Below are 27,477 nucleotides of genomic sequence, written 5' to 3' on the forward strand. Positions count from 1 at the left end.
AATATCAGACAAATGAAGGTATTTAATTAAATTGATGAAAAAATTTCATAAATCAGTTTTTCTTGCTGATTTGCAACATTGTCCACAGTAGCCTAACGCAACCAGAGATATTAATGAAATAGCTAACTGAGAATTAAACATACCTTTATGCTCTTTTTCCCCAATTTTTTTAAATACTTCTTTAGCGTCTCACAGCTCTAGTGTACAGATATCCAGATATTAAAAGAACCGAGTTGAAAGATTCCACGTTGATCAAGATTTCCAGATATAATGTGATGAGGACTATGGGTCATTAGTCATTCTGATGTTCATTTTCATGCCTCGATTAATGTGTCTGCTGGACTTGATGCATCAAGAAGATAAATCATTAGCTTCACAAGGCAAATTACCCATGGATATTTACAAGGATGTGGAGGTTGCAAACAAGGGAAAGGTCAGAGTAGTCAGGCAGACATTGTGAATGTTTAATATTGTGCCCTTTTAGATTCTGTCAGACGTGCTTCAGATGTGATCAATCTAACTCAACTTGAACACCAGAATTAGTTTGTGGGTTTCATTGCCAGTCAAACACATTCTTTGTTTTTTTTTTCTTTTTAATAGCGTTATGGTTTGTTGCTCTGATGTCCAAGCTAATGTGGCAGTGAGGCAAATTGTCTAGTGCGCAACATCGTAGAAGTTCCCATCATGCATTTACATTGCATCCTTCCAACATTAATATTGCATCAGATTCTGCAGTCCCATCTCTCGCAAACGTTATAATGTAGAACCGAACATACACACTTCAACATATAGATGAATCCTCTTTCTTTGCCAAATGATTGTTACGCCCGCTGACTCTTGAACAAAATTTGTAAACAATTCCTCCGTGGTGCAGAGCAACAGAGCAATTCTAATTCACTGTTGCATTAACTGAGTGCATTTAGTGAGATGAAGGACTTCTACCATGGCTACGTCTGCAAGTCGTGGCAGATTAAATCAAACTACCATAGCTCATAAGCTATGTAAGAACTGAACCATACATTCCCGTCACATGTTTCAAATGCAGCATGAAATAATAAGTTTGCGGAGTCTCCCGAGGCACCATCAAACTTCAAACTGTGTTAATAAAAGTGGAGAATCTATTTTGGGCCTCTCTTACATCAGACCCCGCTTCATTTTGACCTTTATTCCAGCGATCAGTGAGTAATCTCCAAACCGCACCCTGATACAGGCCTCAGTATGCTGCTGCATTGTGCTCTGAAACCAATCCTGTAAGAGCAGGTTGAGTAAAGACTACAGAACATTTTAACATTCTTGGCCAGGAAGAATCAATCTGCAGCAGTCCACGGGGAAAAACGCTTAGCTCCACATTTTCAAGGTTCTCCTTGTATCTTTATTCCTGCCCATAAACCGTAATAAGATGACAAAGCAGCAGGAGCTTCAAATATGAACAGCTACACGAAATTGACAAGAATCTGCTTGTCGGTCGAGATTTCAGGGGGTAGAAGACGATTATGGCTATTGTTTCTATGTCCTAAATTAAGGGATTGCTACAAACTGTAGTGAAACGTTCTTGTTTCCTCTCGGACCGTGTAGTTCCCCTCAGTGAGACACAGCAGCACAGAGATCCTGTAGATGCTGCTGCAGTTATGAAGGCTTTGTTCCCTCTGAGTCGCAACAGATCAGATTGATTACTCTTGGCATGCACAATTTATTTGACTTCATTGTCCTCCCACTCTGCTGTTCCGTCGTGTGTCAGAGATGTGCATATTCTACGTGTGTGTGCATGTGTGTCGCTCATGAGTACGTGTGTGTTTGCACAGCTACAGTTTCGCCCTGGTAGTTACAGCGTAGAACAAGTCATGATACTTTTATCGACCTATGTTCTACTGAAGCTATTTGTCGTTTGGCATATAGTGTCTCGTGTACGAGTGCCGTATGCCTGTGTGTGAGAGTCTCTAAGTGCAGGCATTTAAATTTCTGCACTAGTACAATGGATCACTCATTTATTCTCATGTATTGTACTATTGTCTGTCCATATTGTGTATTGTCTCTGTGCATGTGTGTGTGTGTGTGTGTGCGTGCTTGTGTACGTGTGGTTATTTGTTGCGTGTATGAGTGCGGCTGCGCGCGTGTGCCTGTGTGTGAATGTGTTTATTTTTGTGTGTCTCTTGCGTTTGTGCACATGTAGGGAAGTAACGTGATGGAGGACCAGGATCTCCGAGACATCGGGATCACTGACCCAGGACACAGAAAGAAAATCCTCCATGCAGCACGCAGCTTGCCCAAGGTACTTAACATCAAACGTAACCTTGGCACTGAGACAGTGACTGATGTCACAGAAAAAAGGTCAGAGTATCAACACGGACGGAAATAACAGACGAGCGTAGAAATAAAGTTGTGAATAAATATGAATGCCCTATTTTTATAACAGGAGCAAGACTTCAATAGAAACAGTAATTATTTGTAATCACAGATACTATAGATTGAGGGGCAAGCAAGTCAAAAGTGCATGAAAGTGATTGGTATTTTAAGTTGTACCCTGAAATGCATTAGAGTTTTAAAGGAAAAATGTAAAAACTTTGTTCTAGAGAATGGGATAAAAAAGCACTGGTCTACAATATACTGCACATGGGCTGTAGGTGGAAAAAGTCTGCAAAGTGAAGAAAACATTTAAAAAAAACAACAAAATATTGCATCCAAGCCTTCAAATGGGAACGATAACGCTAAAGACCAAGCTACAGCCATGCTAGTGGCTGTGTAAGGCTGTACAAAGGCACAGCATTGGTTTGAGCCAACTTATTATAAGCACAAGTGGAAAACCAGAATATATACAGTACAATTCTATTTCACATATTTTTCTCAGGACAAAAAGTTACAATACCTGCTCCCTTCTGTGTGGTTTTCCCTTCACTGTAGGTAAAAGCACTGGGCTGTGATGGCAGCACATCCCTCGCCTCCTGGCTGGATGGGCTCGGCCTGCATGAATATCTGCCCAACTTTCTTACAAGCGGCTACCGCACACTGGAGTGTGTTAAGAACCTGTGGGAGCTGGAGATCGTCAACGTAAGGAGCCATCTCTTACCGTTCATGCAGGACAATTTTGATTGTGGCCTCTTTCAGACGATGAAGGCAGGAAATTGTTGTGTGAGTCTTGAGCTGTGACAAAAAAACCCACGAGTGCTGAACTCACGTGTTGAGATCTTCTGGACCGGTTTTCAGAGTAAGGTCTCCTTAATCACAAGATTTATGGATGGTGTTTGAGGTTAAGAAGCACTTTAAAATGCAGTACTGAAATAACAGGAGGTGCCTGATGATGGAAGCATTTGCATAAAACTATATAGCGGAAACATGACTGAGTAATTAGTAGATAGGAGGAATATGGTGACTGATGACGGAGAAGTGTATAATTTGGTTTTATCTTTATGGAACACTTTATGATTATTACAAAGGGGGACTAATTTCTTTTGGGCTGAAAGTGGTGGAGGTTCCAGAGAAACACGTGTGATTTGTGTGTGTGTGTGTGTGTGTGTGTGTGTCTTCGATTAGACTTTCCCATTCTGTGACGAGGGGTCACAAATAATCATTGATTCATTCGCCGGAGTCACGAGCAAATATGATCAGGAACCACTGAGTTACAGGAATTTTACAGGCGTTTGCTCGACCTTCACAGTGGGTTTACTCAGACTGTACATATTAACCTATTTGTTGAGGCTGACTGGCTGCATATAATATCTTTGGTGGAGTAGTTCCAGGTAACATGCTAGCAATGCTAACAGCTCATCCCCTTTTCACATGCATGACAAGGTTAATAACCAATAACCAATGTGATGACAAACACACGATCTGATACGGTTGATAAGCGATCGCAGGAGACTGCGTACAAGCAGTGGATGAGCTTGTTTACAGCGCATCACATTCTCTGCGCTCATCATCGCATTTCTGTGTGTGCTTGGTTGTGATATACGCAAAGACAGCGGTGGCAAAAATGGCAGAATGTGGCAAACAGCTGCAGCAGCAGCTAAACATACTGTATATGCAGTATGTGAGGGATGGTGTCCAGCAGACTGAGATGCAGTACAGGGGAAGATGGGTGTGAGAGCAGGGCACATTACTCTCAGTGTGCAGAGCAGCAGAACTGCCTCTGAGCATCTTGGCAGAACTCGCTTTGCCCATTACATTTCCTACATCCTCTTCAGCATCTTACAGCAAATAGTATCAACCATCAATTTGATCTACGAGCTGGTTTACATCCCCGTGTAATCCCAAGGCTCTTTATTACTATTTAAATTTTCTCTTATTTCACACACCTCATGCATACTGGTCCCACAGGGATTCTGTACATGAGAATAATGAAAACAGCACCAGAAATCCAGAGTGCAGACCAGTTGCCTCTTCTGCCTCCGACTCTCGCTGAATAAATAATTGAAGCCTTCAGACAAAGAACCGTATGAGCCTGTTATGGAATATTTTGTACCGGCAACATAATTGCAAATGTAACATTAATCATTCGACATCCACCTTTACTGGATGAGCTTGAATGTTAATAGCCAATTATGCAAATTTGCAGTGTTAAGATAATGAGTTTTGACTACGAAAATGAACCTGTGTTTCCTCCTTTGAGGGTTTTAGCCACACCAAGCTGATACGGCACTCGTAAAAAGGTTTAAAGAGACACATGCTGTAATCTCTACTAACAGATATCTGCGTATGAAGGCAGAATCTGTTGACAAGGGGCAAGATTTTTGGTTTTCCGAAGTGTTCTGGTTTGTCCGAGTGGGATTGACCGCCCGACATTTGAGCAACAGTCTAGTGAGTAGGGCAAAACTAGCGGGACGACATAAGAACCCAACTGCCATCATCTGATGGTGATTTGGCTTTTTATTAGCTTTTTCAAAATGTATCTGCATTCATATGCGGATATCTGTTTATAGAGATCAGCCGAAATGTCATCCGGTCTTCTGGCCCGGATATCTGCTATCCAGATATCTGCTGCGCTGGAAGGCCAGAAAAACAGGCCCTTGCCCCCAGAGGCTAAACGGTCATCAGACGATAGCCAATGGGCTCCGAGATTGTAGATGCTGTAGATTGACGTGTGTCGGGTGAACAGATATATTAATTGTCACAAATTAAGTGGATCTCACCTGTCACCATCCCATAAATCGCCACATTCTCGTCTGTTATTCAAGCACTATGTCCAAAAATGGATTGTGAATTATAGAGTGTCCCAGGAAGGAGACAGGGTTGTACTTTAAGCTTACGGCGAAACAGATTGAGGCTGAATTATTGACGAGAGTTGTTTCTGTTTGCCTGTGGATGCCTGCCAGTGAGGGGTGCATGCCATCAACTCTCTGTCAGTGTATTTTGGATATATCTCTATTAGCTTAGTCTAGATGGCTTCTTGTGTTTGAGATATTGATGCGACAATGCACTGGAAAGTCTGCCTCATACTGTGCCGTGACGCTCTCCTCTCTAGGTTATTAAGATCGGTCCCCTGGGCCACAGGAAGAGGATCATTGCCTCTCTAGCAGAGAGACCCTACGAAGAGGCTCCGACTAAGTCTCGCCGCCTGTCCCCAATTATGGTAAGACTGGTGATGTAGAAACTGATACAGCTCACATTTGCTGTATTATAGGGCCTTCATGGCTCGCTCTTCATTAGGTGTCGAAACTCCCCTAGAGAATCCACACAAAGACAGCACAGTCCGACAAAAACGTTTTTTTCATCTGAAGCGCCTTACAGCGCCAAGAGTGTGAATCAGACTGCAGCATTATTAGTGCTACTATTTAACCATCAAAGTGCAGAAACATACTGTCAACGCTAATTTGGTTAATAGATGGGGCACGCTCAATACGCCCAATTAGAGTGGTAGTTCTGCGTATGCCCTCAATCTAACCCATATTTAGTGTCAGTGATGTCTATAAAAGACACATCATGCTTTTTAAAATTTGAAATGGGTTCACATTTGTTTAGATTCGTTGTTGCCCAATATCTCAGCAGAGTTTGATGATATCACCCTGTTATTTTTCTTACTGAACAACAGTCAAAACAGAGCGAAGACAGAAGTTAAACAACGCTGCTTGAGAAGCTTTATTTCTATGCCAACATCATTTTGTGAGAAAATGGATCCTTTTTTTTTTTTTTTTTTTTCCAGCAGCGGAAATCTAATTTTGGAACGAGATTCTTCAATATCATTATGTTCACAACAGTTAAACACTCAGGGCTGATTTCCCAGGCAGATTAAACTGGGCTAAAAAGAACTGAGAATCTCCATGGAAGAGGCTCTTTTGCTGAGGATTAAGCTTGGATGTAGATCAGGGAAACCAGCCCATGTAGACACCATTGTCAAATCATTAATCTGTGTGTGTGTGTGTGTGATGTGTTTGCACTCTTTTGTGTGACTGTGTGTTTTTGTGTGTGTCTGGCAGTTCCATGACCTCCTGTCCCAGACCACATCCCCCCTCAGTCAGATGGACCCCTACACCAGTCGCTCCATGGACATGCTGCTGCCTCTGACCGAGTCGGACCGGAGGCGGAGAGGAGTCGACCAAGACTGTAGCGTTTCTCTGCGCTCATACAGCGAGAGGCCGCGCTCTGTAGTGAGTCCTGCCTCCTTTCGCTTTTTATCGTCTTCTTCCGAACTCGTTTTTCAGCGTGTCTCTTCACGCGATGTTGGGAGTTGGGAGTCACTTTTCTCAGATCTGGATGCAAAACTGAACTTGCTGGTGTAGTAAAATCGTGGCGGGCCGACCCAAAGTACGACAGCAACATTAGACTGTAATCAAGGAAAACAGCCAAGGAGTAGTTAGAGCTGAGTGACCTGACAACATACACAGCAGAGAGAGATGATATGAATGTGTCCGCTGTCAGTATCTATACCGTTCATACCACGGTGGCTGCCTCTATTTATATCTCTGGATGCGTTAGATGATTGTGCGGACGATGATAGAAATCAACGAGCGGGGCAACTTTTTACGTAAATATTGCATTTTTATATCATTTTCATATTATTTTTTACACCAACGTGATTTAATTCGCAAAAAGACACATTCCTGTCTGATGTTCTACCTATTTCCCCACAATTACTCAGATTTATCGTCATATACTAAGTTGCCCACTTAATTTTTTTGTTTATTAGTTGGACCTGCCTCAAAAATCACCATCAAATCATAAATCGTATCGCTTTGTGTTGAAACTGTTCCAGGGAGGTGTTGATTCAATTTACAGCCTTCGAAATTACCATGCGGTTGAAGCAACACCTCGATGCAAACTGAACATCAGTTTGGTTTATCTAGTTTGGTAATCCTCTATTAGGGCTGGTTGATTCGGGTGATTCATGGAACATGGAAGATGTATAGTCACTTATAAATATTGAGACCAATGCAATAAACTGTCCTTTGATTAATATCAGACAAAACTCTTCAAATGTGTCAAACAAAACTTAAATTACTAATGTTTTTATGTCTGCTTAAGGTTTAATTATAATTTGCTTAGAATCATTAACTTGATTAGTATAATCTGACTGAAAGCATGTTCTCCCCATGCTTGCGTAGGTTTTCTCACACAGTCCAAAACCATGCAGGTCAGGTTAATTGGTGACTTTAAACGGCCCTGTGATTGACTGGCGACCAGCACACGGTGCACCCTGCCTCTCGCCCAAAGTCAGCTGGCATTGGCCCATAACGACAAGTGGTACAGACATTGTTCTGAATTATTGCCCTGCCTTCTGTTTTTCAAACCAGCCACAATACAGCTGTTTACATGAGCTTCATTTACTTTAAATCTCCACCATGAGTGCCATGAAGATAAAGTGAGTACCAATTAGCTGACTTTTACCAGAAGCACTCTGGTCTTTAGCTCCATCCAGTGTCGTTCACTAAGTCTCCAGAGTAGCTCTGAATTTTACTGATATTTGAGTGACTAAAAATCCAATACAGGATCCTCATTCGCTGACATTAAAATCAGCCCTTATGTGCTTCCCTGAGTGTCTCAGGTTCCTCTGCAAGAAGATGAACTAAGAATAACTGAGTAATCAAATTGTACCATTTGTTAAAGGTCAAACTCCAACACAAACAGTCAAGCTGGCGTGCCTGGTGTCTGACTCACAGAGGCCAAAGAGAAAACACAGAGGAGCGCCAAAAATAAGGGGAATGAAGCACGACTGCACGACTCAGGACCCATGCTATGTAAAATCAATACTTATCATTTTCCAAAATGCTCAGTGGGTTAATTGACAATCGAATATTTTACTCTGACAAGAGATTTATGTAAGAGCTGGGCACAGCCCACATTAACCTAAAGGCCCAGTCCAGGGGATGAATATTTATGAGCATACCAGCACATCAAAAGGACTTCTGTTGAAGTGCTGACCGAGCAGACTTGTGTTGCCTTCAAACTGATGTACAGCAGTCAGAAGTCTTTTACCTCACCACCTTGACTGAGACACACAGAATTGTTCTTGGCGTCAGTGTGTCTACAGGTTAAACCGGTGGAATCTGCTTCTCAGCTCCAGTATAATATAGAATCTGTGTTACACTGGAGCTGAGAAGCAGATTCCACTGGTTTAACATGAGTGGTATATCTATATTATAGACATATATCCATATTATAGATATCTATATTATAGATATACCACTCTGTACTGACTGAGGTGCCTAAACGTGAGGATTTCATTTGCTTCACGTCACAAATGTTAGTTGCTTTTCCTCTGTTTGTGCAGGACAGACACAGCGAGCGACACAAAGAGTCGCGTTTAAACCTCCGGCCGCCGAGCCACTCTGCCACCTACGCCACGGTGTCCGCCTGGCATCACCAGCCTGAGAAACTCATCCTGGACTCCTGTGGGTACGAGGCAACTGTAAGTCACTTTGTACTGTCCTCAGCATGGAAGCAGACGCAACACGGCTTGTTTTTTTCGCGTTAGTTGACGTGCGGCGTGTCATGTGGAAGGTGGATTATATAAGTTGACGGAGGGGCTGGTGTGTTGTGATTCTTCCTCCCAGTACCTAGGATCAATGATAATCAGGGATCTACGAGGGATCGAGTCCACACAAGATGCCTGTGCTAAAATTAGGGTAAGTTTTGCTCATTTAATTTGCATTGACTGAAGAGTTTTATAGTATAAAGTATAAAAATGAATAAATTCCAGCAGAGAAATGCTAAAAATATCAGACAATAAATATCACAGAATAAAAATACAACTATATTGATATTTATATGTATGTTTCTGTTATCACATGTGTGGTGCACGGTGTGTACAACAACATTATTATTATTGTGTCCACTGCAGAAATCAAAGGATTCAAGAAAGGGTCCAGTTGTCATACTGTCCATTACCTATAGAGGGGTCAAGTTCATTGACGCAGCCACGAAGGTAACGAGGAAAACACGCTTGTGTGTCTCCGCGTGTATCGATCCGTCCAACAACAAACACTGCGGGCGACTCTCTCAGCCTCCATTAGTGGTTGATTTCCCGTCAGCACTCACTTTCACTCCCTGTTCTCCATCAGGCTATAGTCGCGGAGCACGAGATCAGGAACATCTCGTGCGCCGCCCAAGACCCAGATGACCTCTGCACTTTTGCTTATATCACCAAGGATCTGAAGAGCGGCCACCACTTCTGTCACGTCTTCAGCACGGTGGAAGTGGTGAGTAGCACAGCTCCGTCCTTTAATAATGAAGGAAAAATTAAAAAAAAGAAATGTGACCGTAGCTCTAAATCAGCACTTAGTGGAACTGTAACAGTGCAAACATTATATTCCACACGGAGAAACCCCTGAATCTTCATATATTATAATACTTGAGTTTGTGTGAATTCATCATTGAATACTTTGGGAGAAAAACAAAGTGTCCTTTGTGGGATGTCAGGCATCCTGCAGTTAAAACTACGTGCAGCATCCTGTGGACATCATTTTCTTGATTGGCTCATCGAATGGCTTGATTGAAGCTCCACTCCTGCTATGCGTGGCATTTCCCCCGTACAGGCACGGATTATGGTGTAATTTGTGTCTCAGCTCCCGTAAAGGTCGAAGACGAGCTTTCATCTTCGGCGGATGGACCACCGCGGAGCGTCGGTGACCTGCAGGGCCGTACCGATTAAAGTTCTCACAAAGGCCGAAACGCAAATTTTTCTAGCTTCACTTCACGTTGTATTGAACAAAACTGCTCCGTGTGCAGATTGTCGTGTAAAAATCGCGTTCGCTTTCCTCCGAACATGTGTGTGATATCCAAACAAGAGCTGGAGGATAATTACCCCTAACAATGTGAGGAGCAGCTCTTTTTGTGCTCTGCTTTTGGTGAGATGCGCAACGAAGTCGGTGAAAACAAGCATTTGCAAACTAAAGCAGCAGTAATTCTGAAAATATATATTGAAGCAGAATCAGATCTCACTGAAAACTGCACTCACAGTAGATTCTTAGAGTGCAACCAACCTGAAAGATTTAATACCAAACATTTAGTCACATTTGTGAAAGGTCACGAAGGAAACGGTTTGTCATGCACAAAAGCAAAGGGTCCATACAGCACGTTGTATCTCTCAAGACTGCTGTGAATTCGTTTTCAATCCTCCTCTTCACCCTGAAGAAGGTTCTCGTGTCCCCGAGCACCAGGCCGAGACTTTGCTCTGAGGCTCTACTGAATTTTACTGATTTCTCGTTCGTGCAGACGCAGACCTACGAGATCATCCTGACGCTGGGACAGGCGTTTGAGGTGGCCTATCAGATGGCAATCCAGTCCAGGGCGAGACACTACGTCCCGCCCTCGTCTCTGCCCTCCGAGGTCATAGAGACCAAAAGCACCCGTCCTGTGTCTCAGTCGTGGAGCAGCATGCGGAGATCAGCAGTGAGTACCACCCTGTAACGTCTGTGTGTGTGTGTGTGTGTGTGTGTGTGTGTGAGTGCTGTATTTGCTCTACTTGTTAAAGAGGACCGGAGGGAGAGCAGAGACGCGGCGTTGTGCAATCATAATTCAGAAAAGGTACACAGACCTCGTGACCGACTTTTTACCCGCCACTGAACCCCCCAACGGGCCACCTACAAAGGAAGATTTGCTGTGTGTGTGTGTGTGTGTGTGTGTGTGTGTGTGGTAGAAAGTGATGAGTCATTACTTTGCTACCAATTTCATCTCGCCCACCCCTCAACTCTGAGTCACTCAGATCTGGAGGGGGGGGAGGGGATTCTCTTTCTGTGCATATGCGAAACATGATGAATGGATAGTTTTATTTGTAGCTCGCGGGGAGGGTTTATGATTTCCTCCGGGACTCTCTGAGGGCTCATCCTGTTGCTTCCTATTGATTGAGTGCAGCGGTGTAAAATATCCACGCGCTCCCTGAGCTGCGCACTGATGCATTGACCTCTCTGGCTGCATATAATGAGCGCCGGGTGATCGCTGTCACCTGAGAGAGCAGCACAGCTGGGAGCACGCACCCTTCCAGACCACATGCGTATGCAGAGACACAAATCATTTTGTTTTACTACCTGTCTGTAAGGATAATATATGGAGTAATCACAGAGCTGCATAATGAGTCTGGCTGGTTGTTGAAGTTTTAAATGAGAAAGGAAGGCGGGGGGGGGTTTGTATTTGCTGCAATTTGTTTAAATGCTTTCTACTGATACGTGATTGCGACTATATCCAGTGGTTCAAACAGAAACTGTGACAGCTGCACATACAGGTTTTTAAAAATGTTCCCCAAAGATAAGACTGACTTTACATCTTAAACGTGCACTTGAACGCTTTTTACACGATTATCGCTCTCACACACACACTTATTCCGTATTTTCAAACATTTTCACTTTTAATGCTACAAGAGAAAAAGCTGCCACGCTGGCGGGGGCGTCCTCCATCAGTCCGCTAAAGAGGAGAGAGCTTCTGCAGTCAGCGTCCACTCTGTAGCATCCTGACTTTCACACAAAGACTCAGACTCAGTCTCCAGTGGAGCTTTGATCAACGTGACTCAGAGGAGAGTTTCAGCGAACAGTAAACTACCAGAACACGAGTGGGAATCATTTTCCGCCAAATAACTGTGCTTTCTGTAACTCCAAAACAGGTGACGGACTGGATGTCTTCATTGTCGCACTTAAAATGCTCTGTCCCTCTCTCTTCTCTCTCGTTTCTTTTAACATGTCTTTGTTCTTGTCTTCTTGGTCCTCCTGTTTCCCAGGGTGCCCCTCTGCTCGAATGCCGCTGCTGTCACTGTCACACGTGTACTACCCACCGTCCTTCCTTCCTCCCGTTGCACTCTGTTAGCCCTGGAGTCCAGGTCCTTCTCTTTCCTTTCCTCTATTCAGCCTGTCATCACCACACATCTGCTTACACACCAGCCCCCGCCCTCTTTCTTTTTGTCGCTGTCGGGGTGCCGCGGCGCACTTTGTCTCCCTGTTTTGCGGTTCTTAATATCTCCACCATGAACGTTTCTCTTCATCCCTTTGGTTTCCCATCTCTCATCTTCATCTTGCATTTTAGAGTTGAGATGCAGTTAGCTCGACTTCTGTTGGCTAAAAGCGTTGAGGGAGGAGAGGGGGGTTTGTCGTGTGATTTATCTTCTCCACGTACGCTTCCACGAGGGCTTTTGGCGTAATTGTGCCAGTGAGGGTTTTCGTAAACAAGACGGTCGACGTTGTCTCTGTTGGATGGTTTTAATTTTTCTAATCTCTTTTTAGGACATGTTGAACTGAAGGTGTCATCCACATGCAGGGAATTTTAAAATGTAAAATGTCTATCTCAGGTTTTTTTTTTTTTTTTTTTTACAGCCATTTCAAATTCATATCTAGCTCAGTGTTAACCGGCACGTGTGTGTTTCGACCGCTTGTGTTATGAGAGTAGCACTCGTGTTTGCATGAGCCACAGGTGTAGAGCCCATGTGGCCTTTGAACCACTGATCAGTGTATTTTCTAGCCTCCCCCGCCCCCACCCGAGGGTCGTAGCTTCGGTGTACTGCTGCGGCTCACAGAGTGTACTGTCTGTCAGACATCATCCATGTTGTGGATTGAGCCCCGAGTGTCTGTGATTATAACATGATCACTGGACTGTACCTCTAATCCACATGCACGTGTGTGAGCTGAGGACTTGTCAGTGTGGCGCAATGGCCTCCACTGCCGCCCGTCTCACGCCCTCCTCTCGTCCCTCCTCCCTCCCTCCCCCCGGCAGATCGACCCCCTGGAGATGGACGCAGACATGCAGTCCCTGGGAAGCACCACCTGGCTGTTGGACCAGCGGGACTCCAACAGGCGCCCCGTCAGCACCAAGTACGAGACCACCATATTCTGAGGCCGGATCCCCACAGCCGCCCCTTCGTACTTCCCTCTCCCCCCTGCATCCGGGTCTTGATTTATCTCTCTCACACACATACACGCACACACATATATTTATATATATATATATATATACATGCGAGCCCCGTGCCTTCTCACTGTGATGGTATAGCATCCCTCAGGGCTGCCTACTCCTGCACCCTCCTTTGCCCTGCCCAACGACCCACACCAACCTCTTTACCCGCCATTACCAACACTCCTGCGGCTCCCCCGTGCCTCCCCCAACACCCTTGGCAGCCTCCCAGGCCTGTTGCTGCTGCAGCCAATGGCGGAGCCCTGGAACGGATGATCCTGGACTGATGTCATTTTACAGTGGCCCTGCTCTCTCAACCAAACTGCCTCTTCCTCCTCATCCTCCTCCTCCTGACAACTTGCATCTGCCTCCAAATCCCCGATAGCTCCCAGAGGTTGCATCTTTATTATTCTTCCTCTTTCAGGCCGTTTTTTTTTTTCTTTTCTTTTTAAAATTTGATTCTCCACTGGCAAAACAAGCATGTTCATTATGTTTTTGCTCTGTAACTAGACTCCAGATTGGCAAGTTTAATTTCCTGAAAGTTTAAGTTTGTTAAAGTGAAGTTGTGTGTAACACCAAAGGGGCCAGCGTGTTAAATTGTTAAGGAAAAGATCGACATTTTAGGAAACACGCTTATTCACTCTCTCACTATCTGGAGAGCGGATATGAAGCTTCAGCCAGGCCGGCTGATTTAGCCGAGCGTAAAAGATTGGAAATGGTGGCGACAGCTGCACTGGCTAGCTGCTTCCCTACGTTACCCGTGTTTGTGCTAAGCTAAGTTAGCTGCTGGCTGCTGGTGGAAGCTTCATATTCATCGAACAGACGTGTGGGCCTCTTGACGAGAGGGCGAATAAGTACTTTTTGTCAAAATGTTGAAAGTTTCCTTTAACAGGCCCTTTTGCTTTTACACCGATTCAACATTTAGATTCCACGTCTGTAAAATAACAGTATGATTCTTTTTTTTTCAACATCACTTTTTATTTTTACTTAACTAAATTATTCGATTGTTTCGTTGTTTTGCCTCAAGACAATTATTTATTTATTTTCTTTCTTCCATCTTTAGCCTGTCCTGTCTTACCAGGCATCTACCACTGTGAGGCACTATGAGAAGGCTGCTTTGCTAGCATGGGATGCAAGATGGACAATTAATCAATGAAAGACAAAACAGCAACATGCAGCATTTTTTTTCTACGCATTTGTACAATATTCATAACAAGACGATGGATCGCTCACGAATCTGTCACTGATGTCTGAACTCAAACGGACCAACACCGGACCTTGTGCGCGCACACACGCAGGAGGACGACTTTCCTACACTTTACCGAGGACAACAGCCTTACTTCAGTGCAGTTATCTATAATCAACTAAAGCGCCCCACCTTTCCCCGACCTCCCCGAATACCACCGCCACCACCCAACGAATGCACGCCTCCCCACTGCTTCTTAAAGACTACAAAAAAAAAAAAAGTTTCCTGGTGTGTTAAAGTGACTGTGACTGGCTGGGATGACGTTGTTCTTATGATGGTACAGTTTTGTCCAGATGAGAGTCTTTGCTCCGGCCTCGTACTGCCCTGCCTGCGGTCTCTCACCATTCACGGTAGCAATGGGAGACTGCGAATCACAGCAGCTTCTTCTTGTAAATTTTAAAAGAAAAAAAAAAAAGCAACACTGTGTTAAAACATGGCACTATCCCTTTTAAAACCTTCTTTTCTTTTCTTATGGTGCAAATAGGACATTAGTGCATTTTGTGATACTTTTTTGATAGACGGGGGCTGACTGAAAGACTTAGGGAGAGTGATCCTGACATCGATACAACCAGAGCCAAAAAAAACAAAAAGTATACCACCAATAAAAAAAAAAAAAAAAGGAAAAAAAAAAGATTACATATGCATATTGAGTGTACCCACGTTGGTTCCACATTTCACAATTTTGGTGACATAAACAAAAACACCCTCAACACGATTTTATTTGACTCAAGTGTATTAATGAGCCTTGAGCACAATTTGGCGCACGTTTCCCAACATAGCATCTTATTATCATGATTACATGGGTAGGTATCCATGCTGTTTCACACCAATTTAGAATTAGGTACAGTAAATGCAAAGTATGTCACTTGAAAATAACCGGCAATGAAAAGATTTAATTCCACTACATTAAAGGAGCCAAATCTAAGTGCTGCTCTGGTGTCGTGTTAATGCGAATGGATTTGTTATGCTGAGAACATGACACGTTTCTTTTTTTTTTTTTCTTTCTTTTTTTAAAGAATTTCCCTCCTGCACTGTGACTCAAAAATGCTCGTTGTGGAGTCGACACGTTTCTGTGGGTTCTCCCATGTGTGCACTCCCTACTGTGCGTGCTGTATGCCTTGTTTCTGTGTGTCCTCATGGGAGTTTGGACCGTTACTGTTACATCACTGTCCACTGTCCTTGTTTCTGTGTGCTGCAGGAGAAGTGAGGCACTGAGCTCCTCTCCAGAAGACAGTGTGGCTGCAGACTGACTGTTAACATGTAGCTGGTCTGCGTGCGGTACCGTGGCTGTGTCGTTGCCACTCTGTTCTGACTGTTAGCTTCCACTGACGATGCATGCTGGCAGTGTTTTTTTGTTGTTTTGTACCCTTTGATGCACTTGGCCTGAGCAGTCTTTGTTATGTACTGTAGCAGTGTCTCGTCTCCTCTCGCTCATCTGCCATTTGCTTTTTATGTTCCCTCTCTTCGTTACGCTCCAATACAGCGACTCATCTCCATCCCTCCACGTCTCCATTGTCGTCATTCCTCCAACATTTTGTCACGTATGTTCTTCCATTTTGTGTGTCACCAAGACAACCTGCTCTAGTATGGATGCATAATGTAAAAGCATTACACTTTAATGAGCAGCAGCTATTTAAAGCAAGTTTTGGTGGCATGATACGGCTGTGCATGGAACGGTCTTTTTAACATTGGTGTTTTCCTTGTGTAGCTCACCCCAGCGTTCAAGTTTCCGGATACCAAGCTGTGAGTTGAAGGGGAGCAGCCGATGTGAGCGTGTTTGCGTGTGTTGAGTTAGTGGGCAGAGCGGTGGAAAAGGGATAGAGAGAGAGAGAAAGAGAAAGAGAGAAAGAGAAAAGAAGAGGTAAGCCTTATGCAACGTGCAGGGCCAACCCAGCGCCACTCTGACATTTAGATCTCACTCTGTATGTCCCCCCCCTGCTCCTCCACTGCCCCTGATACCAATCCCAACACGCAGACAAAAGGTAAACCTGTTGTCCCACATCACTGGTTAAACAGGACCCGTGCATCACTCCTGTCTTGAGAGAGGTCAGCCAGAAAGGTCAACTCTATTTCCTGGCCTCCATGTGACTCTCTAATCTTGTCATGTAGGTACTGTAATGTTTAGAGCACTGTAGACCATTAATGATATAGACCATTAATGAGCATTTCTATCGATTCAGGTCTATTGGAGATAGTAACTGGGAATTGGGTGAACAGAAATGTAACAAAATGTAGAGAGGAAAAAAAAAAACTGTACCAGCATACAATGCTTTGCCCATGTTTGTGGACAGAGTTTGGTTTGTCAAAGAAAATGTGATACTGTTTCAAATTTCAAAGCAATATTATATTAATGAAATTAAATAATACAATGACAAAAGAATCCCTCTCAAGTCTGGTGTCACCTTTGATTTTGTTTTATGGTTTAATGGTAAAAAGCACAAAGAAACTGTTTAATATTTACAGTGAGTACGATATAAAAACAGGGTGATTATTGCACAATCAAATTATCAGGGTCTCTCCTGCTTTAGAGATTAGTGGGTGGTGCAACTTCTAATCTCAGCTAACGATTAGCCCCAGTTTGTGCCTCTCGTGTGCTGTCGTACATTCAAATCACAGAGTTAAGCATCAGATTTTCTGAAGTGCCTGGTGATCTTTGAAAAACCCAGATTGCTGTGCAGGTGGTATTTCCAAATTCCTCTAAAACATAAAACGATAAAAAAGTCCCCTAAACCAAGGAGAAATGGTTGAAGAAATGACATATGCCCTCGTTTAATTCGACACGAAGAACACGTTTTATGGAATTTGTTTGTTTATAATAATTTTACTTTACATTACATTTTTATACACAGTGATGTGCCCAGATGGTTCATGTGCTGTATTTTATGAACATGGGGATATGATATTTCTGTCTAAGTGGATCACTAAATCACTAAATCACTAAATCAAGTTAGAGTTTGGCTTAAAAATCTTTGTTATGCTGCGGCAAACTGAATGTGTTTTTGGGAATACCCTCAAAACAGTGTTAAGTGTTAAGGAACCTGGTGTTTTTTCAAAAGATTGTCAAGCGTTGCTCTTTATCTTGCTTGCCTCTGTGACTCGTGCTCATCCATTGTGCTCAGGGCTGTAGTCAGTCCAAGTTAAAGGATCGTACCACTGAAATGTTTATGTATTTTGGCCTACACTCCAGGTATCCTTTGGTGTATACTTATTTCTGTACATGGCAAATGCTGACTCTTGCCTGAGTGTATGAAACTTTATGTTGCATAATCCCCCACAAAAGTAAATATAAACCTCCTGTTCACTGTGATGGAACATCCATACTGTAAATGAATAGAAACCAATGGCTTCCTGGACCTGAAGGAACAACACATCAAACCTGGCACAGTTCCTTTTATAGCCGGCTACGGCACAGATATTCTAAATGATTGGAAAAAATTGGCACGTGAAGGGTGTACTTAAAAAATAAACCCCAAACTGTTTCTCCAGCAAAGCAAACGGATGTCAGGCTCAGTAATGTAACAACCAAACAACCAAACAACCGTTTTAGTTGTCATAATAAAAAAACTCACAAACCACAAAATTACATGTTTCCAAGAGAATAATCTGTAGCGCTCTGTTCAAGCTTTGCCCAATATAAGTGTATCCTAGAATGATTCTGACAGAATTGTAATATCTGGTATTATAATCGATTAGTTTTTAATACTGTTCTCTTTGAACGGCTGCTGAAAATTGGAAAATGAATTATTTTGGTATTTATTTACAAATAAGTGCCTGGTTAGGACACCACCTCTCACTAAAAACAAACTGTCTGGGAAACTTATAATTAAGAACTCAGAAAAAAGGTGCACACTGACTTTGGTAAGTTGTACATAAACATCTGTCAACAAAAAGATAAGAACAGAAACCTTATTAAAGCTGAAGTATTATTTACAAACTGTTAGCATAATCTTTGGTACTTTATCTTTGTTTTACTTTGTGTTTATCTTGAGACGAAGTAAACTGAGTGAAAATCGACATACATGTTGTCCAGGTGAAAACTGTTCACTGTTTTTGTTTTACTCAGTCTGTTTGGTTTGGCACTAAAGCAATGATAGTGCAGCACCTGCCTCATGCTTTGATTTGGATTTTTTTTGTTTCCCTGAAAAACATAATAATAATTATGATATACATCATTTTTTTTTCTGCAGACTGTAAATATCTTTTCCATTCTTATTTGCTGTATTTACACTCAATAGCCAAATGGCAGCTTATGTTAAGGTCAACGGAGGTTTTCTGGGTTGCCCTCAGTCTAGCGTGAGTCTTCCCCGGTCTCGGCCTCTCCCGGTGGGAACAGCAGTTTCCTGAGGATAGGTGCGTAGAAGGGACCGAAGACCGTTCGGTTGAAGTGGACGATTCGCCCAAAGGCCGTCCCCAGCTCGGCGAGCTCAGCACTCACCAGCCCGAGGGGAGCAGGCAGCTCTGGACTCCTTTTAGCGGGGCCGCCCTGCAGCATGGCCTGGAGGAAGCCCTGTACCCTCTCTCCTGTGTGTGATCGAGGGAGGGAGCAAGAGAGAGAGGGATGAGGGGGAGGAGGGAGAGCGGGGGAAAGAAGTCAGCTCTCTGCAGCAGCACACATTCAAGTTTAAAAAAATTCCATGTGGACAGAGATAACCCAAACTACATGACATGGCAATGCATGTCGCTGCTGTGCTGAGTGAAAACTGTGCGTTCCAAACATGTCAGCTCTCTACAGATGAAAATACACCAACATATCCTCATCAAAATGTATTTTGAATGACCCTTGAGGGGTTTTCATCACCCGAAATTTCACCTGAATTTTCTAAACCACTCCTTAAACTAAATGCTAACAGAACAGCTACCAACAGTTACAACCCAGAGTGTTTCCCCCATGTGTGCTTTTGAGCTGAAACAATTAATCAATTTACAAATAATTTGAGTAATTTGCTAAACTGCCTAAAACACCAAACATCCCCTGGTTCCAGCTGTTCTTTGTCATGCATTACAGCAAGCTAAATATTTTATGGTTTTGGACTGTTGGTTGGAGAAAACGGACTGACAACTGGGAGCACTGGGAGAATTCTCAGTGGCCTGGTTGGCTCGTCGGCCCACAGTGTCAGACCAGGGTTAGAAGGGCCAAATTAAAAAATGGGTATATTGAAGCTAAAACATCAAGGGGCAAATACAGTCACTCAGAGCTGCAGTCTGCCTTTAAGCTGATGATGTGATCCCTGCCTGTCATCACACGTGATTGGTCGCATGCACGCTTCAACACAATGTTCAGTCAGCGTGTGGGCTGCGTGTGGCGACCAGCGTGATGAAAACAAAGGACAGCACAGGAGAAAGAGAATGAAAAAAGTGGAGCTGAGTGGAGCTGCAGGACGCCAAATGCTGCAGTATACAGGTACGATCCTGAGTAAGTGACATGGTCAGTGTTAAAAATTGATTGAGCCATGATTTTGACATGATTACATGATTTGGAGTTTAAAAACCTAATAAATGGCATCGACACTTCAGCGTATGTAGTCTGGCAGAAATAGCTCTTCTAACTCTTCTGAGGACAGTTTTGATCTGTTTTTAACTATTGTAGATGTTCGTTTTGTGTAGTAATAAAACCTATAGACACTGGCATAAACAGTTAGAGTACAGTGCAGATCAGTTGTGAATGTGTGGAGGCTGGCCTGTGCTGACGTGGCCTGAATTATTAGTCCATGCCCCATGGCCTCTGGTAAATTGTGATGAGCCGACAGTTTGCAGACAAATCAATCAATAATGAAAATAAATGGTTGTTGCAAGGCATTTTCTCCTGTTGAGTGAGAATGCTTCATCCCCAAGCCATCAGCTCTTTACAGACTAATATATGATGCACTTCCTTCTCTCGTGTATTTCCAGTAGCAGTGGGGAGGTTGTTTTCTCAGCTTTAACCAAGTAAAAACATAACCAGCAATAAATACCTAAATCTAATATATGAGTACATATTTGAGCTTCAGTTAATCATGTAGTGTGTCCTCGTGCTCAGCCTGACCTATGAGTGTGCGGACAGGGTTGTTGTGCTTCCACAGCTCAGATATTTGTCCTTTCAGCAGATCCAGGCTCTCCAGAGGCAGCGCTGCTCCTCCCTGGCCGCTCAGAGCTTCGGTCACCTGCTGCAGTACCGTCTCCCCGAGCCCCAGCAGCGCCTCCCTCAGGTCAGCTTCCCTGCAGCACCAACAACCAGCATGAGACAAACTACCAGGCAGGCTTCATTAGATGTGCATTAGGTTACAGGTCCTTGAATTTGTTCATTAACACAGGGTGGTGACCAATGGGACTTATAAGAGTCAATAAATAAGGCTCTTTAGTAATATCTATGTCCCAAAAGAGGTTTAGATGACATGGAATTAATAAAGGTGATTAAGGGAGAAATAGCCTGTGCTACATTGTATTGTAGCCTGGTCCAGAGTGTGAGCAGGCCTTGAATGTCACAAGCTGCTGCTCCACATTTATCCACTAATCATGACGGGGCTTCTCTTGAACAGAAAGAATGAGGTTAGCTGGATCCGTTCTGACAAGCTAGTTGCCTCCTGTCACCTCCATTGGTTTCCTCCTCATACAATACCTGTTCCCCGTGACAGCCAGTACATGCATCACCAAATCCTCCTCTTACCTGGTGTGACTGCCCTCCAGCAGGGCAGCGACGGAGTGCCTGAGTTTACCTACAAACCCCTGCAGGGAGAAAATGGCGCCCCCACACTGAGTGTTGGTCAGGAGCAGCACGGATGCCTCCAGGACCAACATCTGGAGCTGCTGGCCCAGAGAGACCAGGCGGGCTCGGTCCATCAGCGCAGTCTGTGTGAGGAGGTCAGGTCACGGTCATGTGTCATAAGGTTAATCACAGGGAATGTTCAACATATATATGAGCCTTTCCAAAGAAAAGCAACAGCTACAAATAGATGACATCATTCTAATTGGAAAAAAGAATAAAAATGACGATTTAAGTCAAATGTAAGTCTACAGGTTACTATTGAGACAGCGTGAAATCTAGTTCTCAAACAAGCAGCGAGGTCTAACCAGTTAACTGTAGCTGAGCACAGTTGAAATAGCTAAAAGAATTGAATAATGCTTAAAATAGTTAGCTAGAAGTAACTGATAAACTGTTGAAATAAATGCTAAAAGTAATTAATAAATAGTTCCAATTCTTAATTTGAAAATAATGGATACATGGTTGAAATTATAAGTTAAAAGTAATGGATTAACACTTGAAATACTGTGGATAGCAAAATGTAGCCTAAAGGATAAATACTTGAAATCATTAGCTAAAAGTAGCGGATAAAGCATTGAAATAGCTAAAGGTAGCTTAATGTATAAACAGCAAAAATAGGTGTAACTGTAATAGTAATGGGTAAATGTACTAATTCAGCTTCAGCCACTAGAAGTGGTAGTAATATGAATGTAAACTTGAACAAACCACCCAAACACTGACAGTTCAATTATATGAAGACATTATTGTTAGCTAACAATCTTTCGTAGAATTAGATGTGTTAAATAACAGCAAGTTTAAAATCAACTTAAATGAACAGAAACATGATGGGTGACGCTGACGAAGGGTTACTGGAGCTCATCTGACAGGACTGTGTGGGTGCGTCAGATAAAAAAAGGTTGGGAACCGAGGTCCTACATGAGCTCTAATCTGTTGTCACATGCGTTAACATGCAGCAGAGTGAGGAGGAGCGTGTAGGGAGACTGAATATTCCCTGATAATCAATAAAACATCACTCCAAAGAAAGGCGATGTGTCGTGTGACGTAATTTTAAAGGCCGCAGCTGACCTCGGGATATTTCTGGTCTTGCGGGTCCCAGTGTAGCAGACGCATGTAGGCCCGGTTGAGGACAGCGGTGGCACTGAGAGGACCTCGGCTGTCAGAACTGGAAGAATCAGACCGAGCTCTGACGGCTGACGCCTCCTCTGACGCTGCTGCCTGAAGCCAAGTGGTGGTATTGTCCAGAGAAGCTGAAGAAAGACAGTAACATACATATGGCAGAGACACAAAAACATGCATGCATCAAACATGCATCAAAAACTGAATTCCCAGAGGATCACTTTTTCTTCTACGGTTAGTTTAAAGAGATACTGTGCAGTGGACTTTTGATGGCTCTGTGACTGTTGTTCAATTGAATAAGTGACTAAGCAGTGAAATAACAGTAATAGTTTTATTGTTAAATCAGTTATTCAATCAAATAGTAGCCCTTCAACTTATGAGAGTGGGGAGTTCTCATTGCAGATGACACGGAGGACAGTTAAACACTGTTCATTTGCATATACTTTCCACATTTTAATGACACAAATATGGTTGAAAATTGGCAAACTATCCCTTTAAGAGTCTGTTTAATAGGTTAGATTGTGTTTTCAGCACATTTGCTACAGTCTCAGTGCATCAATTAAGAGTGTCTGCATGAAGATGAAAGAATTGCCTCTGGAAAAAACTGACACCCACTGCTATAAAAACTAAAATATTGCTGGTATGAAAAGAAAATATATAGAGTACTATCCTATTTATTAACCACATTATGTCATGTTCTAACTAAATGTTTCTGGGTATGGAGGGACACAAAAAAGATGAGGGTATTTAGTAGCACAGCTAACATCACGGTCAGCACTGAGGGCCCTGTCACTCTGCCAGTGACTCTGATTAGCCAGCTGCACTTAGACAGAACAGAGGTCACTGACTGGCCGTCCAGCTCTTCGTCCGATCTATGAGAAGCTGAAAAATGGCAGGATGGTGCTTTACAGTGACAAGGGTCAAAATCTGTTTAATTGAAAAGTGAAATATGCAGTGAACCATACATTTTACAGTCACAGAGTCACCTTCATCATCTGTCACTCACACTGCAGCCGTCGGATTAGGGATTTAAACCCTCTTCCTCACCTGGCTGCTTGTCCAGAATCTGCTGGAATTTGGCCCTTTCGTACTGAGCGGCCTGCTGCAGGAGGTGAGGCCTCAGGCTCTGGATGGTAAAGTTCACCATGTCGGTCTTCATTAGGCCCAAGACGCGGAAGATCCCCCTGACAGCAGGGCAGGGGAATGAGTTTAGGGTGAAACAGCTTTTGGGTTGTAATACACCAAAAAAATGATTTAATAACCTTTAATAGAATCAATACGACGTAAAAAAGACAAAAAAAAAAAAGGTTTCAAGATGCTATTTAAACATGTGCACTAACATAGCTTCTCTTGAGTGTTTGCAGGAGTCAAGGTTTAGTTTTCATGTTTAGTTTTCACAGGAAGTTTGGACACCAATGGATGAACAGTATCTGAGGACAAGCTGAACTACCTTTCATCCTAGTTAGCCCCAGTTTATGTAATATAGCATACATCTGTGTTGGAGAGGGAACCATAAGTTTCTAATGGACCATGTCAGCGAGTTAGCATGCACAACACCAGAGCCTGGAGCTGTCTCACCTAAAAGGAATTCAGCCACCTTTAATGTTATTAATTTCACCTGTGATTTTTTGACTTTATTACTTACAAAAATGGCCCTCAAATTACAGACACTCTGCTAATATTGTAGACTTAATGATGTGTTTTGTCCACTAAACACTTAACACACTTCTACATGAATGCATATAGAAATAAAACAAAGTCAATTATATTATATTATATTTTTGAAGGTTATATTAAGGTTTGTTATGCTACGGTCACTTCCTGTATATAGTTGATAGCTTTTGACTGGACAGTGCCACAAACATTTCCTTGCTCATTAACTCATGAAGTCTTTACTATCTAAGACATGCCTTATGTTTTAGTTAATCACCAACAAACTAGGAGTTGGTGAGGATTCTGAAAATACCATCAGAACAGCCTTAACTGTATTAAGATATTTTTAATTTGATGTAGTAATGTTCAGCAGTGGTTTGCATGAAAATCCAGTTGGCTACAGACCCGTGCTTTGTGTAGAACAGAATCCACATATACAGTAGACACAAGCTTCGTCGGTAAAGGTGATGGTGACCTGCCCCTTACCTCAGAAGCTCCACAGGGTCCTTCAGGTCCGTCAGTGCTCTGACTGCAGAGTCACGCACAGGTGCACATAAAGACGCCATGGTGGTGATGATGTATCCTGCCAGTCTGTGGAGATCCAGAGCTCCATGGTGGACCTCCTGCTGGATCAGCTCCATGTCCAGCACCTCATCCAGCTGAGACCTCAGTCTGCCGTGACCGGGCATCAACAGGGACTGAAGCATCTAAGATATGACGCTGCCTTTAGTGCACTTTACATACAGAAAACTTCAGTTGCTCCTTAAAGGTTCGTGTGGTTTAGAGCACGTGTCCTCTTGATAATGCCGAGGACGATCGCACTGCCAGGCAACCATGAAATGAGTATGCCTGGCCAAAAAATTGTTTAAATACTAAATTCCCCGTAACACTACTGCCTATCATTTGTACACTTTGGTTTTTGTACGTATTAAACACATATATAATGTGCTAATTAGGGTGCGTTTGAGGTGCTGGTTTGGCGTTTCCCCATTTCCAGTCTTTATGTTAAGTTGAGCTAACTGGCAGTAGCTTAAACAGTCTAAACAGACATGAGAGTTGTGTCACCAGTAACATACCATATCACGACCTTTGCAATGTAAAGAATCATGTTCTTCGGTAGATTAATCAGTAATAGAAAAATCTCTAGATTTTACCAACTTCATTCTTATTTCACATTGATTTTCTTATAAATAGTAGACAGCTGTAATGAAGTCTGAATGAATCAGATAACTCTAATCACGGAGTCTCACACTGTGCATACGGTCGTGTGTTCATGTTTATGTGCCGTTTGTCTGTACTCTATACAGTGTGGTTTTGATCTTCAAAGCACATGAGCATCCATGGGGTCACGGGTCTCAGAAGAGCCTCCTCCTCTGCTATTAATGCCAATGACTTGACACCGCACAGACTTACAGTCTTGACTTCCTGGAGCAGGATGACGGCGTGGCTGTAATTTGGAGGATCACTGTTCAGCTGCTCTTGAAGACTGTCCCAAAATGCCCGGTGAACAATCTCTGTCACTCTGCCCTCCAGGCTGCAGAAGGAGAAACGGTTAAAAGGCAGCTCAAAAGAGACTAAACTCTCAATTAATTGAAGAATAACCAAGGTCACTTTAGCTGTGGTGGAGGGTTTGACTTGCCTGTCTGTAGGAGGGCTCCTGGGTTTGAAGCAGAAGTCCTGGTTCACCATGATCTCATGCGCGAGGCTCAGGTTGGAAACACAATTTTCCAGCTCCATCAGACTGGATAATGAGGCAGTGGGTGGGCTCCCTGACACCACAGACAGGACACACACACCCACAGATAATTAAAACTGCCATGGTGGTAATAATTCAATTACTAATGGTCCCTGAACGTGCCTGAAAACAATAACTGCTGTAATAAAGCTTCATACCCGTAGGAGAGTCAAGTTTTTCCAGACAGGGAAGGTCACCGGGGGAATCATCAGCCTCGTCTCTTTGATTTGGCATTTCAGCAACAGTCTAGACATTGAAATTACTAAGTAAACAATCAACTCAGAACAGCTTGATGAAATTTGTCATTTTGCTTCCTATTCTTCGTAGCGTGCGCTATAAAAACACTGCAAGCTGTGAATATTAGCAGATCAGTCAATCGATAGATCGTTAATGTTCAACCACCTTGATAACAGATCAATGGTTTTATTTGTTTTTCAAGCAAAAACATTTGATTGCTTCCTGCTTTTTAAATGTGTTTGAATATTTGCTGTGGCTGTTTTTGTCGTACATGATAATACACTGAATATGTTTGCGTTTTGGACTGTTGGTCAAATAAAACAAGAAATCTAACTACATCTGGGAAATAATAAAAGGGCAATTTACATTTGACGACTGATAGCTGCAGTCCTTGAAATATTAGTAATATAGTAATCAATTACATTTACTATCACGACTATTACAATGTTATTTTACAGTTTTAAAAAAAGCAGCGCTGGAAGAAGTAATGCTTCTCAAGTAAAGTAACAATACCACAGTATATAACCACTGCTGCAACACCTGGATCTCTCCTCTGGGATTCAATAAAGGCTCACTTTAATACGCCAGTAAGTCTTTGTTGACTAAATATATTGTGTACCATTAACCCGAAGTGACGCTAACTAATAACTACAGGTAACAAATCAGTGTAATGCAGTAAGTCTCTGAAACCTACCATATCTGCTCTGAATGTGTTTCAGTGGAGCAGAAGCATAAAGTAGCAGAAAATAGTACTTTAAAGTTGTATTTAAGTACGAGTATAGTAAAAGTACTAAACACTGGTTAGTTTCCACTATTGGACCAAAGCAAACGGCAAACATAAAACTTAGCTAGAGCTTTCTAAGTAAAGATGTAAGGTTAAGTCTGCTTACCAAAAAACTAAATACAAGCAGCGTGACGTTAAAATTGCACTGTAACGACGACAAGACACTTTTAGAGGCTGACTTACCTGTTGTTTGTACTTCGGTGAACTTATTAAGACTTTCTAAAATAAAACGCTTATATCAGCGGACTGAGGCGCAGACCGAGAGGGCAGTTTGTCTGCCGTTTAAAACACTCAGAAACACTAACGGTCAAGTTTAAACCTGGGCTGAACCACTCTGACAGAGGTGTGGGGGAGTTTACAGATGACGGACTTTGTTTTATCGGTTTAATACACGAGCCAAACTTGTATGTACGACTGCACCGTGATACCAGCTGCGGGTGTAAATATGTTAAGGGATTGACTTCTGTTCATTTCTATACTAAATGCATTAAAACACGACGGTTTCCTTTGGTTTGTCCCGTTCTCAAATGTAAACAGTGGGCGTGTCGGCGCAGTCAGCTGGCTGTCAGCTCTGCGCTCAGAGGAAAACTCACCTACCTGTTCATTGTTTCCGCCTCCGCTGTGGCTCGGGGCAAACAAAGTGGAAAGCGGACGGTGTGTCGGTAGAA

General features: G+C 43.0%; 2 protein-coding genes across 2 annotated transcripts in view; one reads left to right on the top strand and one right to left on the bottom strand.

Moving 5' to 3' along the window:
* The window catches only part of anks1ab (ankyrin repeat and sterile alpha motif domain containing 1Ab), a 36,085-nt gene extending 22,795 nt beyond the window's left edge, over nucleotides 1–13,290 (top strand). Inside the window, exons 4-13 of the mRNA XM_070841329.1 lie at nucleotides 2,171–2,269; nucleotides 2,899–3,045; nucleotides 5,456–5,563; nucleotides 6,408–6,578; nucleotides 8,699–8,836; nucleotides 8,982–9,053; nucleotides 9,269–9,352; nucleotides 9,489–9,626; nucleotides 10,642–10,818; nucleotides 13,123–13,290. Of these exons, the coding sequence (XP_070697430.1) occupies nucleotides 2,171–2,269; nucleotides 2,899–3,045; nucleotides 5,456–5,563; nucleotides 6,408–6,578; nucleotides 8,699–8,836; nucleotides 8,982–9,053; nucleotides 9,269–9,352; nucleotides 9,489–9,626; nucleotides 10,642–10,818; nucleotides 13,123–13,242 (1,254 nt within the window). The 3' untranslated portion in view covers nucleotides 13,243–13,290. The remainder of the gene's footprint in view (nucleotides 1–2,170; nucleotides 2,270–2,898; nucleotides 3,046–5,455; nucleotides 5,564–6,407; nucleotides 6,579–8,698; nucleotides 8,837–8,981; nucleotides 9,054–9,268; nucleotides 9,353–9,488; nucleotides 9,627–10,641; nucleotides 10,819–13,122) is intronic.
* Nucleotides 13,291–18,282: 4,992 nt separating this feature from the next.
* On the bottom strand, nucleotides 18,283–27,085 carry LOC139217598 (T-complex protein 11 homolog). Its single transcript, XM_070848961.1, has 10 exons — nucleotides 26,993–27,085; nucleotides 25,947–26,034; nucleotides 25,693–25,822; nucleotides 25,467–25,587; nucleotides 24,540–24,760; nucleotides 23,448–23,584; nucleotides 22,350–22,531; nucleotides 21,189–21,370; nucleotides 20,568–20,740; nucleotides 18,283–19,066 (listed from the first exon to the last, which is right to left on the bottom strand). The coding sequence occupies exons 2-10, from the start codon at nucleotides 26,020–26,022 to the stop codon at nucleotides 18,834–18,836; spliced, it is 1,455 nt and encodes a 484-aa protein (XP_070705062.1). The 5' UTR covers nucleotides 26,023–26,034; nucleotides 26,993–27,085; the 3' UTR covers nucleotides 18,283–18,833.
* Between the last annotated feature and the right edge of the window lie 392 nt (nucleotides 27,086–27,477).

This window comes from Pempheris klunzingeri, chromosome 2, assembly GCF_042242105.1.
Source record: "Pempheris klunzingeri isolate RE-2024b chromosome 2, fPemKlu1.hap1, whole genome shotgun sequence".
NCBI classification, from domain to species: domain Eukaryota; kingdom Metazoa; phylum Chordata; class Actinopteri; order Acropomatiformes; family Pempheridae; genus Pempheris; species Pempheris klunzingeri.